General features: G+C 48.8%; 1 protein-coding gene across 1 annotated transcript; it reads right to left on the reverse strand.

Moving 5' to 3' along the window:
* Window positions 1–9,052: 9,052 nt before the first annotated feature.
* LOC118385427 (claudin-4-like) lies at window positions 9,053–10,824 on the reverse strand. The gene is made up of 2 exons (XM_035772556.2): window positions 9,909–10,824; window positions 9,053–9,664 (listed from the first exon to the last, which is right to left on the reverse strand). The coding sequence occupies exon 1, from the start codon at window positions 10,554–10,556 to the stop codon at window positions 9,909–9,911; it is 648 nt and encodes a 215-aa protein (XP_035628449.1). The 5' UTR covers window positions 10,557–10,824; the 3' UTR covers window positions 9,053–9,664.
* Window positions 10,825–11,540: the final 716 nt, after the last annotated feature.

An 11,540-nucleotide genomic window follows, 5' to 3' on the forward strand; every position in this document is an offset into this window, starting at 1 on the left:
TTGCCAAGTGTTTACTTCTCAGCTCCTCTGCTGTATATCTGGCAATTTCTTTGTCAGATACTTCTCTCCTCAGACAGCTGTCTGCACCCTGCACCTCTTACTCAGGCAGGGGAGAGGCTACGGTGGGGAGAGGGGGCTACACCTCTCACTCAGGCCGGGGAGAGGCTACGGTGGGGAGAGTGGGCTACACCTCTCACTCAGGCAGGGGAGAGGCTACGGTGGGGAGAGGGGCTACACCTCTCACTCAGGCAGGGGAGAGGCTACGGTGGGGAGAGTGGGCTACACCTCTCACTCAGGCAGGGGAGAGGCTACGGTGGGGAGAGTGGGCTCACTCACCTACTCACTCAGGCAGGGGAGGCAGGGGCTACACCTCTCACTCAGGCCGGGAGAGCTACGGTGGGGAGAGTGCTCACTCAGGTGGGGAGAGGGGGCTACACCTCTCACTCAGGCAGGGAGAGGCTACGGTGGGCTACACCTCTCACTCAGGCAGGGGAGAGGCTACCTCTCGGTCAGGGGGAGAGGCTACGGTGAAGAGAGTGGGCTAAACCTCTCACTCACACCTCTCACTCAGGCAGGGAGAGGCTACGGTGGGAGAGTGGGAGACGGTGGGGGGCACCTCTCACTCAGGCAGGGGAGAGGCTACGGTGGGGAGAGTGGGCTACACCTCTCACTCAGGCAGGGGAGAGGCTACGGGGGGGGAGAGGGGCTACACCTCTCACTCAGGCAGGGAGAGGCTACGGTGGGGAGAGGGGCAGGCACACCTCTCACTCAGGCAGGGGAGAGGCTACGGTGGGGAGAGGGGCTAAACCTCTCACTCACACCTCTCACTCTCACTCAGGCAGGCTACGGTGGGGAGAGTGGGCTACACCTCTCACTCAGGCAGGAGAGGCTACGGTGGGGAGGGGGCAGGGGAGGCTACGGTGGGAGAGTGGGCTACACCTCTCACACCTCTCACTCAGGCAGGGAGAGGCTACGGTGGGGAGAGGGGTGGGGAGGGGGCTACACCTCTCACTCAGGCAGGGGAGAGGCTACGGTGGGGGGAGAGTGGGCTACACCTCTCACTCAGGCAGGGGAGAGGCTACGGTGGGAGAGTGGGCTACACCTCTCACTCAGGCAGGGGAGAGGGGCTCACTCAGGCAGGAGAGGCTACGGTGGGGAGAGGAGGGCTACACCTCTCACTCACTCAGGCTACACCTCTCACTCAGGCAGGGAAGAGGCTACGGTGGGGAGAGGGGGGGAGAGGCTACGGTGGGGAGAGTGGGCTACACCTCTCACTCAGGCAGGGAGAGGCTACGGTGGGGAGAGGGGGCTGGGGAGACACCTCTCACTCAGGCAGGGAGAGGCTACGGTGGTGGGGAGAGGGGGCTACACCTCTCACTCAGGCACGGTGGGGAGAGGCTACGGTGGGGAGGAGGGGGGCGGTGGGGAGACACCTCTCAACTACGGTGGGGAAGTGGGACTCAGGCAGGGGAGAGGAACTGGGCACAGAGGCTACAGTGGGCTACACCTCTCACTCAGGCAGGGAGAACGGTGGGGAAGTGGGCTACACCTCTCACTAAGTGGGCTAAACCTCTCACTCAGGAGGGGCTACGGTGGGGAGAGTGGGCTACACCTCTCACTGGGGAGAGTGGGCTCAGGCGGTACGGGGAAGTGGGCTACACCTCTCACTCAGGCAGGGAGACGGTGGGAGAGGGGCTACACCTCTCACTCAGGCAGGGAGAGGCTACGGTGGGGAGAGTGGGTACACCTCTCACTCAGGCAGGGGGAGGCTACGGTGGGGAGAGTGGGCTACACCTCTCACTCAGGCAGGGGAGAGGCTACGGTGGGGAGAGGGGCTACACCTCTCACTCCAGGCACAGTGGGCAGGCAGGGGAGAGGCACGGTGGGGAAAGTGGGCTACACCTCTCACTCAGGCAGGGAGAGGCAGACCTCTCACTCAGGCAGGGGAGAGGACGGTGGGGAAGTTGATTCCATATGTGACTCACCATCTGATTCTCACTCTTAGGGAGAGGCACGGTTTTTCACTAGGCATTGGATAAAAGTAGAGACTCAGGGGAGAGGCTACGGTGGGGAGCTAGGAGGAACAAGGCTGGGAAGTGGGTATCATCAGGCAGGCTACGGTGGGGAGAGTGGGCTGCACCTCTTCAGGCCGGGGAGGCTACGGTGGGTGGGCCAGTACCTCTCTTTCAGGTTGATCAACTTGCTACGGTGGGGAAGGGGGCTCACTTCCAGTACGGTGGGGAGAGTGGGCTCACCTTTGTACGGTGGGGAGAGGGGCTACATTCAGGCAGGCTACGGTTCACACCCTCTTAAGCTTTTGTCCCAGGCTACGGTGAAGAGAGTGGGCTAAACACCTCTCACTCAGTCTCGGTGGGGAGAGGGGTCAGGCAGGGGAGAGGCTACGGTTACACCTCTCACTCAGGAGGCAGAGGCACGGTGGGGAGAGTGGGCTACACCTCTCACTCAGGCCGGGAGAGGACGCTCTGGCCAGGATGATTTGTCTCACTGCAGGCAGGGAACATCAGGCAGGGGAGAACACACCCTCACTCAGGCAGGGGAGAGGCTACTGGGGAGAGGGGGCTACACCTCTCACTCAGGCAGGGAGAGGCTACGGTGGGAGAGGGGCTACCTCTCACTCAGGCAGGGATTATGGGCTACACCTCTCACTCAGGCAGGGAGAGGCTACGGTGGGGAGAGGGGCTACACACCTCTCACTCAGGCAGGGAGAGGCTACGGTGGGGAGAGTGGGGCTCACTCACCTTCACTTACGGTGGGGAGAGGGGGACTCTCACTCAGGCAGGGGAGAGGACCGGGAGAGGCTACGGTGGGAGAGTGGGTCATATTCACCTCTCACTCAGGCAGGGGAGGGCTACGGTGGGGAGAGTGGGTACACCTCTCACTCAGGCAGGGGAGAGGCTACGGTGGGGAGAGGGGGCTACACCTCTCACTCAGGCTACGGTGGGGAATGTTAGCTAATCAGGCAGGGGAGGCTACAGGTGCTCACTACAGGGGAGTCAGCCAGTTAGCTACTTCAAAACATTTTACGGTGGGGAGGTGGGGCTAGTGGGGAGAGGGGGGGGTTCCTCAGGCAGGGGAGAGGCAGTGGGGAGAGGGGGCCACACACCTCTCACTCAGGCAGGGGAGAGGCTACGGTGGGGAGACTACACCTCTCACTCAGGCAGGGGAGAGGTAACGTCACTCAGGCAGGGGAGAGGCTACGGTGGGGAGAGTGGGACAACACTCAGGCAGGGGAGAGGCTATACATTCACCTCTCACCAAATTAACTCAGGCAGGGGAGAGGCTACGGTGGGAGAGCTTAACTCATTGTTAATCTAGCCACCTACACCTCTCACTCAGGCCAGGGGAGAGGCTACGGTGGGGAAAGTGGGTGTCAGATTTCAAAAAGGCGAAAGCAAACCATGCTATTATCTGAGGACAGCACCTCATCAAACAAACACAGACAATCATATTTCACCCCGCCAGGCGCGACACAAAACTCAGCAATAACGATATAATTCATGCCTTACCTTTGAAGATCTTGTTCTGTTGGCACTCTAATATGTCCCATAAACATCATAAATGGTCCTTTTGTTCGATTAATTGCGTCGTTATATCTACAAAATGTCAGTTTATTTGGCGCGTTTGATGAAAAAAAAACACTGGTTCCAACTCGTGCAAAATGACTACAAAATATCTAAAAGGTTACCTGTAATCTTGATCCAAACATTTCAAACAACTTTCCTAATACATCTTTAGGTATTTTTTTACATAAATAATCAATCAAATTTAAGACGGGATAAACTGTGTTCAATAGAGCATAAAAACAAAGTGGTGCGAGCTTTCAGGTCACGCGCCCCAACCACAACAGTACACTTCACTCGACCCTCGTTCTGAACTGCCCTACTTCTTAATTTCTCAAAGGAAAAACATCAACCAATTTCTAAAGACTGATGACATCCAGTGGAAGCGATAGGAACTGCAAGCAAGTGCCTTAGCAATCTAGATCCCCATAGAGAGAGTGACCTCAAAAACAGAATTGTCCTAAATAAGTTCTGTTATACTCACAGACATTATTTTAACAGTTTTAGAAACTTTAGAGTGTTTTCTATCCAAAGCTACAAATTATATGCACATCCAAGCTTCTGGGCCTGAGTAGCAGGGAGTTGTCTTTGGGCACGCTTTTCATCCGGACGTGAAAATACCGCCCCCTATCCCAAACCGGTTTAACAACAATGAACAGTGCCAACAATGCCACAGAGCTAACCAACCAGGTTCAATGGTAGCTAGTAAACATTAGGCTCTAACTAGAAAAGCAAACAGCTCCGGGATATGACTAATGACGTCAGCTAGCTAACAGTACACTTTAGCTTGAAATTAAACCCCTTTCTGTCCAAATTAGATACTAGCTGCATCTAAAAATGTAGCTAGCTAACGCTAGACTATCTTACCTGTATACATCATCATGCATGATGGACGGGTCTCCCTGTGAGGAATGCATTACCACAGTTGCACTTAGTTTGAAGATGTAATCGGGAGACAGGTGTTTTCTCCATCTCTTTTTATTTGATTTATTTACTCTTTATTTTACCGGGTAAATTGACTGAGAACATGTTCTCATTTACAGCAACGGCCTGGGGAATAGTTACAGGGGAGAGGAGGGGGATGAATGTTAGTTAGTTATCATACTCTAATTCCACTGATTTCTAAACTCGATCCTCCAGAAAGTGGAGAGCAACACTTATGCAGCTCCACTACACAATACATTTTACAAAAGCCGCGTTCAACAGGATTTTCAACACAGACTGACGAGCTCAAATTAACAGAAGCCTTCTATATGGCAGACCAATCCGAACTCATCGCTGCCCAGCCCACTCATTATCTCAGCCAATCATGGCTAGTTGGAAGGTTGCTGGCGTTTTCTGTGGCTAACCAACAAGGCTGGCAATTTAACAATTTGTTTCATATTTACAGATGGCATACAAGTTTGTTATTAAGGCACATGAAAGTTCACATGTTCGAGAAGGCATTTCTACCCCCAAAAATGGTTTTACGTCCAAACGGCTCTCCTGTAAAGACATGACTTGCAACATACGCCTAGTTTCCGGAATTGGGTCACGTGTTATTTCATAGTTTTGATGTCTTATTCTACAATGTAGAAAATAGTAAAAATAAAGAAAAACCCTTGAATGAGTAGGTGTGTCCAAACGACATATTTTCCATAGTAATAATACATTTTCTTCACAAAAATGGCTCTTACACACGTCTACAGGTAACTGTTGAGGAGCTACCTCACAATTGCTCTGACTGTGGAAACTAGTTATCCAACAAAATACTATTTGAACTAACATATGCTAATCGCATTAGCATGAGGTTGTAAGTAACAAGAACATTTCCCAGGACATAGACATCTGATACTGTCAGAAAGCTTCAATTCTTGGTAATTTAACTGCACTGTCCAATTTACAGTAGCTATTACAGTGTAAGAATACCATGCTATTGTTTGAGGAGAGTGCACAGTTTTGAACATCAAAAGTTATTAAGGCACACCAGTGATCTTACACAGGATAAAACAATACAGTTGCTCAGAGTGTGGGAAGAGTTTAGCCCAGCGTGATGAGACACCAGATGGTTCACACAGGAGAGAGACCTCATGAGTGCCCCTGCTGTGGGAAATGCTGTTGCTGATTAAATGCTCTGATAATGCACATGAGTATTCACACTGGAGAGAAACACTACATTTACTCAAATCAAATCAAATTGTATTAGTCACATGCGTCTGTAACGGTACTCGTCCTCGTCTGATGGCGAGTATGAAAGATCGGACCAATGCGCAGCGTGGTAAGTGTCCATTTTAATGAAATATGACTGAACACTGAAATACAAAAGAACAAGAGAAATAAATGAAAACCGAAACAGTTCTGTATGGTCAGACACAGAAAACAACTACCCACAACCCATAGTGGGAAAACAGGCTGCCTAAGTATGGTTCTCAATCAGAGACAACGATCGACAGCTGCAGGCCAAACACAGAAATACAAAACATAGAATACAAAACATAGAATGCCCACCCCAACTCAAGCCCTGACCGAACTAAAACAGAGACATAAAAAAGGAACTAAGGTCAGGACGTGACAGCGCCGAATACAACAGGTATTAGACCTTAGACAGGTAGTAGACCTTACAGTGAAATGCTTACTTACGAGACCCTAACCATGCAGTTAAAAAAAAAATAATAAGAAGAAATAAAAGTAACAAGTAATTAAATTGCAGCAGTAAAATAATAATAGCGAGACTATATACAGGGTACCGGTACAGGGTCAATGTGTGGGGGCACCAGTTAGTCAAGGTAATTGACGTAATATGTACATGTAGGTAGAGTTATTAAAGTGACTATGCATAGATGATAACAACAGAGAGCAGCAGCGGTGTAAAAGGGGGGTGCAATGCAAATAGTCTGGGTAGACATTAGATTAGATGTTCAGGAGTCTTATGGCTTGAAGGTAGAAGCTGTTGAGAAGTCTCTTGGACCTAGACTTGGTGCTCGGGTACTGCTTGCCGTGTGGTAGCAGAGAGAAGAGTCTATGACTAGGGTGCTGGAGTCTTTGACAAGAAGTACAAGAAGTACAGGAGGGGACTGAGCACGCACCCCTGAGGGGGCCCTGTGTTGAGGATCAGCGTGGCAGATGTGTTGTTACCTACCTGTACCACCTGGGGGCGGTCCATCAGGATGTTCATGATCCAGTTGCAGAGGGAGGTGTTTAGTCCCAGGGTCCTTAGCTTAGTGATGAGCTTTGAGGGCGCTATGGTGTTGAACGCTGAGCTGTAGTCACTGAATATAATTCTCACATAGGTGTTCCTTTTGCACAGGTGGGAAAGGGCAGTGTGGAGTGCAACAGAGATTGCATCATCTGTGGATCTGTTGGGGCAGATTGCAAATTTGGAGTGGGTCTGGGGTTTCTGGGATAATGGTGTTGATCTGAGCCATGACCAGCCTTTGAAAGCACTTCATGGCTACACACGTGAGTGCTATGGGTCAGTAGTCATTTAGGCAGGTTACCTTAGTCTTATTGGGCACAGGGACTATGATGGTCTGCTTAAAACATGTTGGTATTACAGACTCTGACAGGGAGAGTTTGAAAATGTCAGTGAAGACACTTGCCAGTTAGCATGCTCGGAGTATACATCCTGGTAATCCGTCTGGCACTGCGGCCTTGTGAATAGAGTTAATGATCTTAATCACATCGGCTGCTAAGAGCGTGATCACACAGTCATCAGTGTTATTTGCCTCCAAGTGAGCACAAAAGTAGTTTAGTGCATCTGGTAGGCTTGTGTCACTGGGCAGCTCTCGGCTGTGCTTCCTTTTGTAGTCTGTAATTGTTTGCATGCCCTGCCACATCCGTCGAGGGTCAGAGCCGGTGTAGTACAATTTGATTTTAGTCCTGTATTGGCGCTTTGCCTGTTTTATGGTTTGTCGGAGGGAATAGCGGGATTTCTTATAAGCTTCCGGGTTAGAGTCCCGCTCCTTGAAAGCGTCAGCTCTAGCCTTTAGCTCAGTGTGGATATTGCCTGTAATCCATGGCTTCTGGTTGGGGTATGTACGTACTGTCACTGTGTGGACAACATCATCAATACACTTATTGATGAAGCCAATGACTGATGTGATGTACTCCTCCATGACATCGGAGGAATCTGTGCTCGCAAAACAGTCCTGTAGCTTAGCATCTGCTTCATCTGACCACTTTTATATTGATTGAGTCACTGGTGCTTCCTGCTTTAATTTAGCTATAAGATATTGCAGTTTTGAATGTCCCATTGGTAGTTTAATCTTCCGGCGTAGGTCATCCATTTTATTTTCCAAAGACAGCACGTTTGCAAGCAGAATGGAAGGCGGTGGTGGTTTATTTGATTGCCTACGAATTCTCAGAAGGCACCCCGACCTCCGGACCCTTTTGCTCTGCCTTGTCTTCACGCAAATGATGGGGATCTGGGCCTGTTCCCGGGGAAGCAGTATATCATTCACGTCGGGCTCGTCGGACTCGTTAAAGGAAAAAAAGGATTCTGACAGTTTATGGTGAGTAATCGCAGTTATGATGTCCTGAAGATCTTTTTGGTTATAAGAGACAGTAGCAGCAACATTACGTACAAAATAAGTTTAAAAAAATAAGTTACAAACAATGTAAAGAAACAAACAAAAAAACACAATCAGTTAGGGACACGTAAAATGTCAGCCTTCTTCTCCGGCTCCATCTCTGAGTGCGGGAAGTGGTTCTCCCAAGATAGCGACTGGAAACGACACCAGATAAGACACCACCCTAACCTCTGACCTTCCGACACAGGCAGCTTCAGTAGAGGCACACACCCAATCCCAAATCCACCCTCTGCCCCTCCCTTCCTAGCTAATATCCCCTAGCCACTATACCAGGGGGTGTCAATCTCAATTCCCAGAGGGTAGAATGTCTAATGGTTTTTATTGTTTGCTTTCAATTTGTGTCCAATTAACACCTAGACAACCAGGAGAGGGGAGTTCCTAATCAATTACAAGGGAGGAGCGAAAACCCGCACAGTGTCATTTGAGATTTGTTGTACTGTGTTCAGAGAACAGTCCTGTAGGCCTACTGTAGTTCTCCCTTTCTGTTAGACTCACACACGCTGCTCTCCGAGTAAATATGACACATTTTTGGGCCAAAGCATTTTTTGTGAACCGTTCTGTTATTAGCTTGTGTTTTTACATTCAGTCACTTTGAGTCACATTCATCCATCAGTGCTTGTTTATGTCATTGTGAACCAGAAGGTGATAGCTGGTGTGTGCTGAATTGGCTGTGGTTAGGATTACACACATTTCCTCTATGTTTGTGTAAGGCTTTGGTATGTGTGTGTGTGTGTGGTGTGTGGTAAAAGGACAATGTAGAGACACTTCAGTAGTTCAACTGAAACTGTATTGTGAACTTTACTTGATAAAGATATTCAGTCAGATATTCAGTCATAATATTATAGTAAAAGTAGCCTAATGCACAATAATACTACTACACACAAACACAAGGGAGATTGTGAATTGGGATTTCCTTTTTTTATTAAAGAACAACAATTGCCCAGTACTTTAAAGAGGGCTAGGACAAAAGATAGATACACACTCAGCCATGCAGTAAAATACAACAGCATTCAAACGCAAATAAGCTCCTTTGATCATGGTATGAGTGAACATTTGTCTGAGTAGCATTCACTGTGTTACAAAGGAGGAGTCCAGTGTGGGAACCTAAACATGTTAACTTATTACCAGTCTCTGCAAAGATGTACATTATGTGGTTATTTAAAACTTCCAAGCAGACACAGTAAAGCCAGTGGAGAACAATGAGCTTTATCCACAGCAGACTCTGGCGAGACAATAGACTAGTGTCAACCGATAACAACATGAACATGAACATTTTTACAGAAAGCCTATATAATACCTGATGTAAAAGAATCATATGCAAATACAAGATTTAAGTCTTGAAAATGTTACGCAATAGATAGACTACACCACAAGTGTTTCAACTTCTTGGTCAGTCTTGAGCCACGATCTCGGCGCGTATAGGGTTCCATTCCTTTGGCAAAAAAAATTGAATTTTTCCATTTCTGTTCATCAGACCCATGAACCCATGGCCAGACCCCGAAACAAAGTTGTAGCCTACAACACAGAAAAAATACATTTTGGTGAAGTCACCATGCCAATCAAAGTAAAGGAGGGGAAAAAAAGGATCCTGATATCATCTCGCCTACACATAATGTCCCTTATCGAAGCTTCCGTTCTAGAGAAACACAATAAAGACAACATACGCAATGGGCAGTATCAAACAGTAGGCTAAGTAGACAACTTGTCCGTCCTGGTCCTGTGCCAAGTTTTGATGTGAGTAAAACTCTCCTCTCCTCACCTACACATAATGTTTCTTGTCGAAGTCTCCATTGGCCGAGATGGTCTTGGTGGGGGCATATTTGATGGGATAGGCGCTCTTGGCTCCCTGGGGACAGGAGCAGCACAGCAGGGTTCCCCCCAGAAGGAGCAGGGCTGTGGCCGCCCAGCCAATGTAGATGGCTGCTCCTATCTCCCTCTTCTTGGACGAGGACACATCTGGGTTGTAGAAGTCTACTATGATGTTGTTGGCCATCCAACAGAGGGGAACCAGCACCAATAGACCGCTGATGATGTAGACCACCCCACCTGCGTTCACCACTTTGGCTTTCACCGATTCGGTCTTGATGCAGTTGGTGCATTGAGCTCCAGCGATGGTCACCACCAGCCCCGCCACCCCCAGCACCGCCGATATCACCGTGAGGGCGCGCGCCGTCTGCAGGTCCTGGCTGAGCGCAAGCATCGAGTCGTGCATTTTGCACTGCATCTGACCCGTGCTCTGCACCACGCACGACATCCAGAGCCCGTCCCAGATGGTCTGCGCAACCACGATATTCATATCGATGAACGCCGTCACCTTCCACATGGGCAGCCCGCACGCGACCATGACCAGGAGCGAGCCCAGTAGGCACAACCCCATCCCAAGGACCTCCAGACACGCAGAGAGCATGGTGAGCCTTTTTCTTCTTTAAAACAGAGAGAGGAGAGTGAACACAAATGTCACTTAATATCCACTCGAGTATCAGAAGAATCTCTTTCTCCTATTCACTCTAGAAATGTTAGGCTTGTAATAGATGATCAAAGAGAGGCTAGGAGAAGAACCGGTGTAATAAGGTATATGGGCTCTCTGGCAGGTCTGAATCCACTCTGTGCCAGAAGGGGGTGCAGCCGTTGTCATTTATGGGACCGTTATTCGCACGCTAACGTCCAGTGTGACAGTTGCACACATATGTCAAAACAAAGCGGATAAACTTTGAGCCAACCAGTGACAAGCGCGTCTCCGCATCAGCCAATGAGTAGGCAGAATTCGGATGCGGAGAGACAAAAGAGTTCAATGAGGAGAGAGAGAGAGAGAGAGAGAGAGAGAGAGAGAGAGAGAGAGAGAGAGAGAGAGAGAGAGAGAGAGAGAGAGAGAGAGAGAGAGAGAGAGAGAGAGAGAGAGAGAGAGAGAGAGAGAGAGAGTGTATATGGCAGCAACAGAAAAAGGAACACAACAGGTTAACTGTCTTCCTGGAATTGATCCTGAGGAAGAAAGAAAAGGAAGAAAGAAAAGGAAGAAAGAAGAAATAACAATGATGTGAGGTCAGAAGACCAGAAACAGAAATGGTCAACTATTTATGATAATAGACATGATTTAGATTAGGAGAAAACTGATTTAATTCATTGTTATACAATATATGCAAACCAGTGTGTGTGTGTATTTATACAACAGGCGGGTCTAATCCTGGATGTGGATAGGTTAAAACCGCATTCCAGTTGGTGTCTATTTAGGCAATAAGGACCGAGGGGGTGTGGTATATGGCCAATATACCATAGCTAAGGGCTGTTCTTAAGCGCAACGCAACACAAAGTACCTGGGTACAGCCCTTAGCCGTGGTATATTGGCAATATACCACAAACACCTTAGGGGCTTTATTGCTATTAAAAACTGGTT

This window comes from Oncorhynchus keta, chromosome 6, assembly GCF_023373465.1.
Source record: "Oncorhynchus keta strain PuntledgeMale-10-30-2019 chromosome 6, Oket_V2, whole genome shotgun sequence".
In the NCBI taxonomy this organism is placed as follows: Eukaryota; Metazoa; Chordata; class Actinopteri; order Salmoniformes; family Salmonidae; genus Oncorhynchus; species Oncorhynchus keta.

Coding starts and splice junctions, on each gene's coding strand:
- LOC118385427 (XM_035772556.2), bottom strand. CDS start 10,556: ATGCTCTCTGCGTGTCTGGAGGTCCTTGGGATGGGGTTGTGCCTACTG.